Source organism: Watersipora subatra, chromosome 6 (assembly GCF_963576615.1).
Source record: "Watersipora subatra chromosome 6, tzWatSuba1.1, whole genome shotgun sequence".
In the NCBI taxonomy this organism is placed as follows: Eukaryota; Metazoa; Bryozoa; class Gymnolaemata; order Cheilostomatida; family Watersiporidae; genus Watersipora; species Watersipora subatra.
The window spans coordinates 52,061,403-52,069,530 of NC_088713.1; the positions used below are offsets into that span (position 1 = coordinate 52,061,403).

Genomic DNA, 8,128 nt, shown 5'->3' on the forward strand with positions numbered 1-8,128 from the left:
TTGGCACCTCTTCTATATCATAAAGCACCTGAGCATGTTAGTATTTAAGAAGAATCTTGAATTGTAAATATTTCTGTAAAAATTCTATATTAATTCTATAGCCTAAATACATCAATGAGACTTGTAGTGTTTGCAGTTGGAGTTGTATGAAGCTATAACCAAAGCATATTCAATCAGTCTGAGAGACTCGTTTTAAAGAGTAAACTAAGAAGAAAGGTTACTGCTAGCAACTGATGATATTGTCGACAGACTTCAATGCTAGCCATAAATGTAAAACACATTTTCAATATTTTATGTTTTCCGCAGACACAGGTGAGATACACTACTGATTACGGCTTGTAATCTTGAAATTAAAAACATTGGAAATCTTTTTTATATTGTCAGTCAAAATACAACTGTGGTAACATCAAAGTAAATGTGGTAAGAAGACAGTTTTAATTACAAGAGATGAAGTGAGTCGCTAAGGCATAAACATTGATTTCTAGTTTTGATGGAACAGCAGCTTAAGTGCAGAGTATCTACAGTTCATTTGGGCTGTTTCCAGCGAGCCAGCATGAAGTTTCATTTAACTTATCCTAACTTTATTCTACTGCTCATCACAATATTCAGTACTCCAGTGGCAATGGATGAGCTCTATGATATCATCAGAGATGTTTCCCAAGATCTGCTCACCAACCAAAATAGTTTTGAGACAGCAGGTAACTTTCACGATCCTAAACCATTAGTAACTTTGCTGTGTTCTAACGCCTATGCAAATATAACATTAAAAATCTAAATGTTTATTTGTCTTGTTACACTTGCGCGTTGCCATTATCGCCATTTGATTAGCTATGGTTCTATTCATCCAAACCTTTTAAGGGCTGTTGCATCTTGGATCGTTATTTTTAACTAATATTTAAATTTAGCAATCGGTTTTCACATGCAATTTATCTACAGAGTCAATGTATAAAAGTTCAGACTAACCCCAAGTACCTTGTTCTAGTAAGATACTCAGATTAATTCGAAATAAAAAACAAATCTTAACAAAGTAGCATAGACTGAGGCATAAACAAAATGGCTTCTTTTATTTTATATAGGAAGTTTTTCTCTCTCATTATGTGTGAACCTGTGTACCGCAAGCCCTACCTGCCTGTCAGCTGTGAGAATCAGTGCATCTGGAGAATGTAAGTTATTTTCTTCAATCCTGCACGCACTTCCTACTGGAACAAAAACTGGGCTGACATACATCAAAAAGAGAAAATCTGATGCGGCAAAAACCACAACAGAGGTACATATGGACATGTACTGACACCAGTTTTTATATACCCTGTGTTTGAGTATAGGGTGAAACTTTTTTAATTGAAATTTTAAGCCTATTGATATCTAACAGAATCCCTAAACAATAATTAACAACTTGACACTCAAGATGGGGGACTATTCGTTAGCAAATTTTTGAATTTTTTAGATGTTTCAGTCAAAGTCAAAGGTTTTTCTAAGCAATGATTTAAAAACTTGCCTTCCATGGTAGTTTTGCTCATAAATGGGAGGTCTTTAAACAGAAGTTGCATGCTGCATGCTTTCAAAAATAGCAAACTTTAAACTTATTGTAAGTTTTACGTGTAAGGTATCATATACATACATACATACATACATACATGCGTATGTACATATGTATGTACATACATACATCATACGTATGTACGTACATACATACAAACATACACACAAACATACAGACAAACATACATATGAACGTATGTATGTACATACATACATGTACATACATACGTATGTACATACATAGGTACATACGTAGGTTCATATGTACGTACGTACCTACGTACGTACATACGTGTGTGCATACATACATACATACATACGTACATATGTATGTACATATGTACGTATATATGTATGTACATATGTACGTACATATGTATGTACATATGTACATATGTACGTATGTGCATACATACATACATATTTATGTACATATGTGCATACATATGTACGTACATACATACGTACATACATATGCACATATTTACATAAGTATGTATGTACATACAAACCTGCATACAAATGTACATACATATGTACACACGTATGTACCTACACATGTACACACATACGTAAATACATACGCACATATGTACATACACACGTATGTACATACATACGCACATACATACATACATACATACATACATATGTATGTACATATGTACATACATACACACATACATACGTAAATATGTACACACATACACACGTACGTAAATACATACGCACATACTTACGTACACCTGTATGCACATACGTACACACATACATACATACATACATACATACATACATACATACATACATACATACATACATACATACATACATACATACATACATACATATGTACATATGTACATACATACACACATACATACGCACATATGTACACATGTACGTATATATGTATGTACATGTGTGTGTTCATACATACGTACATACATACGTACATACATATGTACGTACATACATGTCTTCATACAAATGTACGTACATAGATCTCTTTAGACGTACGTACATCTGTATGTACATAAGTACATACATATGTACATACATATATAAGTACGTATGTACATACGTACATACCTACATACATACGTGTGTATGTATGTACATACATATGACATACATATGTACATACATACGTACATAGAGTACATACATACATAGAGTACATACGTACATAGAGTACATACGTACATAGAGTACATACGTACATATGTACTCTACATTACGTACTCTATGTACATACATTACTCCTGCACTGTACCTACTACCTACTCCCAAATGACTGGTTCGAGTAGCTTCACACGTTACTGTAACTCTCTGTTCATACAAAATCTCCTAAACAGATTTACTATAAACTAATGCAAATAATTTTTAATTCTAATGTGGTTGAGAATGTGCTGCAAGATGTCAAATAAAATACTTGGTTTAAATAAACCCACTATCTATAAGGGTGTGAGCCAGCTGTCTACTTGACGGGCAAATAAATTTAGGTCAACAAAACAAAGCTAGGTTTACAGTTTAAAGCCAACCTTAATCATTATTTTTTGTTTTTTGAGGTTATATGTGCTCATTCAAATACTGGAAATATTTTTCACTTCAAAAAGTTAAGCGCTGAGTAATTCAACACAGTGCTGCTAATAGTAAATAAACAATAAATCAAATGCGTTTGAACTTTGGTCTTTTTGCTTGGAATTTATTTTTGTACTGCATCTCTGCTAATACATACAAATGTTATAGATGCAAGGTTTCTGTGGTACAGAAAAGACTTCCACATGTAACACAGCTCCATCGCCAAGAGTCTATCAAGGTTAGTATGCAAAATAAAATAAAAGCAGATAAAGAGATCTTAACAAATGGTTTACTACAAACAATTTAACATTGTCTACTCTGGTTAGAACACTTTGTTTACATGTATATTGTTTTAAAACTTCTGTATTGTACCAGCCCACTAAGCCATACATGTTATATGGTCTATTAAGAAGAAATATGAATTGAGTATATAACTTGAATTGGGACTAAGGGTTACCCTCATTTGCATAATTATGTTACTTTTTTTACTTCAGACTGCCAAGATGCATTTGATAATGGAGAAAGAAACAGTGGAGCTGTGTATACCCTTCACACTGACCCTGAGTCTGCACATGTGTTAGCTGTCTGCCAGTTTGATGATCAATCTGGTTGGACTTTAATACAGAGAAGACTAGATGGTACCATTGATTTCAACAGAGGATGGGATGAATATGCTCATGGCTTTGGCAATCCACAAGGAGAGTACTGGATAGGTAACCAAAACATATGTTCAGTGGCAATTTGCATATATCATTTTCATTGGTCTGTTCACTGGATGTTATATTTTTTTTCTCTTTAACGAAATTCATGTATGTTTAAAGGTCTGAAAAATATTTTTTATTTGACGAAGAAGAACCAGAAACTGAGTATATTTCTTGAAGATCATGAAAGTCAGTCAAGAACAGCCAATTATTCTTTGTTTCAAATAGAAAACGAAGAGAGCAATTACCAACTCTTGGTGAGTTTTTTTTTAGATACATCTGTGTCTATCATATTCTGATATATCATGGAATTTCAGTTATCATCACATTAGCACGCCATATTAGTGTAGAAATAATTAACTTACATAGAGAATAATTCTGCAATATTTATAGATCATACAAGTGTATACATTTGTATATGTGTGCATAAATATTTATGTTTATATATATATAAATATTTCCTTCGTGTTAGGCATATATATAAATTTATATATATACATATATGTATATATATATATAATATACATATATTTACAATAGAAAAAGCACTATTAGGAAAACAGTAAATTTTCAGTAAAAGCGCTAAAGATTTGTTTCTTGCTTTGCACTCCACAGGTGTGGTTGTACTAAAATGCAAAGCTGTGCCGAAATGCTAGAAATGGGCTTGATGTTATAATCATGTGATTTAGTGCCAAGCGTAACCAAGAGGATAACTCCTAGCAAGTCTGCAATTAGAGGACAACCCATTTATTTTATTCAATGTGCTCGAGTTGGGTCTGCATATATGAAGTATTTTTCTAGTAAACATAGTTTACGTCGTTTGGTTTTGTTTGTATATGGTTGTGATTGAGCTTATAATTTCCATTTTAAGTCGTATGTTGAATTGCTTTCTTTCAACTTCTCAATGTGTTTGCTCAGTCCTATGTAGTGCTGTTTGTTATTGTAGGTAAACAATGCTTTATGATTGCTATATCCTCTTTTAAGTTCTGTTGGACAAAGTCCTGTGTACATGTAGGTTGATGCGTGGTTGTCTGTAGGGTTATTCACTGTTACTTAGAATATCAAAATCTTAGCTAAGCATTTTCTTTCTAAAGAGCAATTTCTTTTTTGTCTGCAGTCGCAAAGTTTTTCATTGTTTTCTTTTTGTTGTGTAATAGTTTTTGAGATTTTATTATTGCTTGCATCAAATATTGCCTTCATGTTTGGCATTACTGAGTAGCTCTGTTATAAGCTTTTTCCATTAAATGTTGCTTGGAGTGGGTGTTCCTTTGGGAAGCATGTTGCAGCTATATCGAATAATTTTTGTCCCACGATGGTTGCAGCATTGGCGCTGAATTAGGGTTGTACCAAGTGATTATCTTTGTCTGTTACGTTTTATGAATTTATGTATGTTGGTACCATATTGTAGTTTGCTGTTGCATTTACTCTTCTGGAGTTCTTGTTGGTTTGGTTGCGTTGTGCTGTTAAATTGTTGTTCATTTTTATGAAGGTGTGTTTAATCCTTTGTTCACAATGTCTGCTCAATTTTTCAATATGGAAAGTGGATGGTTGCTTTGTGTGTGCACATATAGTATTATATTACCTGGCTTTTGGAAAGGTTTGAAGCTGTAATTTTGTTACGTTATGTTTAAAGTTACGTCAAGAAAGCTTACTGATCTTTTTTGCTTTAATAGTATTTTTCAAGTTGTTTTCTTAAAGAGGTTGCATAATAATTTATTTGTTTTCTCTGTAAATTGTTCGTCGCCTTCGTAATAACACAATACTGCAAATCAAGTTTTTGGGTACTTGAGTCAGTAAGCAAGTCCTTACTAATTCACAAATGTCTGCACCTCAAAGCTACCCATAGTCCTGTCAAACCACTTATTAGTGTCTTTCTTTGACCAAGCTGTATCGTTGTAAAATACAAGCAATTTTGCGCATGTAGTGTGATTGTGTTTTCGTCTTCTGTCAAGACGAAATACATATATATATATATATATATATATATATATATATATATATATATATATATATATATATATACATATATATATATATATATGTATGTATATATATATAACTGTATATATACTGTATATATACACAATATATATACACAATATACACAATATATATACACAATCTATACACGATATATACACGATATATACACAATATATACACAATATATACACAATTTATTTATATGCACAACAGTTTGTTGTGAAAGTACATACTTAGTTTAGATCCGATGTCTTTGGCATTTTTTTTCTATAGCTAAAGGGTCGTGCACCACAAATATTTAGGTTTTTAAAATTTTATCTGAATATTTTTCTTGTAGGGACTCCGCAAACAGTGTTTTTTATACTTACGTATTACACAAAAGCAAATATATTTTACTTTGAGATTGTCATTTTGCAAATTTTTTTTGGCGACTTTTTGATTGAAATGCATATTTTAAAATTGTTCTTTTATATACACTGTTTTTCAAATAAAAAATACATTAATGCATATTAAGTAAACTGAACTTGTAATTCTACCCATTTTACAGGCAAATTCCTCTTTTAGATAGCTATTAGATATTGTATTTATATATTCCACATTGATGATGAAATGCTAAATAAAATAAATGTGAATATAATTTCTATTGAACTGTAAATGGGTATTTTAATTATTTATATTCAGTACTTATTGTAAATAAACAGTATTTAAATGGCGGTAATGTAATTATCACTTTCACCAAGTTTTGTGATGACAAAGCTTTCCATTTGTAAAAGTCGCTTGGCTTTCAATCCGTTGTAGGTAGAGTTTTCACTTTGTACTAGCAGAATGCTTAATGAATATGTTATTGCAAACAAATCTATATGTCTCAATTTTAGGTAAGTGGTTACAGCGGAGATGCGGGAGATTCTCTCTCTTATCATCATGAATTGGGCTTCTCTACCTTTGACTATGACAATGATGGTCACCCTGGAAGCTGCGCTTCAACTTTCCAAAGTAATATAACAAAATTATATAACTGTTTGACAAAAAAAGGAGGAGCATAACATTGTTCTTATTAAACCGCCACTAAAAAGACCTTCAGAGCTTTCAATACTTTTGACCTTAATTGATAGCATCATTCACACAAAACTATGGCAACAATTATTTTATCTGATGTGATATAAAATATGTGTTCCTAATGTGAATAAGTGAGATACTTGTGTAAGCTACATCTACTCTACCTAACTAACTTCTGTGTTTCCCTAAACATACACTGTGATTGGGTACAAAATCTGTTTCAGATTTACCAAAACTTGTTTTTTCACATGTAGATTCAATGCATGACCTACTAACGTAAAACTAGGTACTTAATCTTACTAAATGTCAAAAAAATATTTTTGAACTTCATCAAAGTACCTCTAAATACAGCGACTTTTTCTTCTCTAAGATGTTTGTAGAGTTTACTTGTACACGCATTATTGGATAACGCAAATATGTACATATGCAATCCAAAATCATTTTCAGGGTTAGATATCAGGGAGATACATTAATGATTATTTACTAGAACGAACTTGAAGCATATCGTCCAGTCCTGCAACACGAAATATTATAGCAGCGCAAACAGTTATTAGTACAATATTATTCAATTGGCTATCAATACAGTTTTTAGTAGAGATAGAAGCGTAATACTCAAAATTGTTGAATATATTGTTAACAATATCGTCATTCTGGTGTTGAGTTAAATCGTTGTCTAACAAGTTGTATTTGGTATCTGACAATGTAATAGGGAGTACTTTATTTTCATCCTTTAGGGTCTTGCTTATTTTTGCCTCTTGATCACCACTAGAGATTTCACCAGGTTCTAGATATAAAAGTGAATGCAGCTGATAAGAGGGAACCATTTTTATTTAGAATGTCTAGCAAACCTCTGGTTGTTTCTTAAAAATACATGCATATTTTTAGGTGGCTGGTGGTATGACGCTTGCATGAGTGCTAATTTAAATGGAGTTTGGCACGATGCCAACAATGCTCGACCGTCGACATTTGGAGTAGCTTGGTTTGCTTGGAAATCTCCGTATTCATTTAAAACTGTGTACATGAGGATTGGTAACTGATGCCACAAAACGTGAAGTTAAATAAGACAGTTTCAATATTGTTTCATGTTATATCATATTTCTTCCTTAGTTCCTAACGTACTTTATAGTTGTTGTCTTCTAGTTTCTATAGTTTTGGGATGATCTCTTGATTTTTTTGACCCAAACAAATAGTAAGGCATTCATCCTGTTTATTGTTGAAAGGTTATTCATTAAATAAATTGATGTCTTTCAAAGCGTAGCATACCT

At 32.2% G+C, this 8,128-nt stretch overlaps 1 protein-coding gene across 1 annotated transcript; it reads left to right on the top strand.

Moving 5' to 3' along the window:
* The first annotated feature begins 622 nt into the window (after positions 1-622).
* LOC137398348 (fibrinogen-like protein 1) lies at positions 623-7,900 on the top strand. The gene is made up of 5 exons (XM_068084455.1): positions 623-698; positions 3,618-3,836; positions 3,945-4,081; positions 6,683-6,800; positions 7,749-7,900. The coding sequence occupies exons 1-5, from the start codon at positions 623-625 to the stop codon at positions 7,898-7,900; spliced, it is 702 nt and encodes a 233-aa protein (XP_067940556.1).
* Positions 7,901-8,128: the final 228 nt, after the last annotated feature.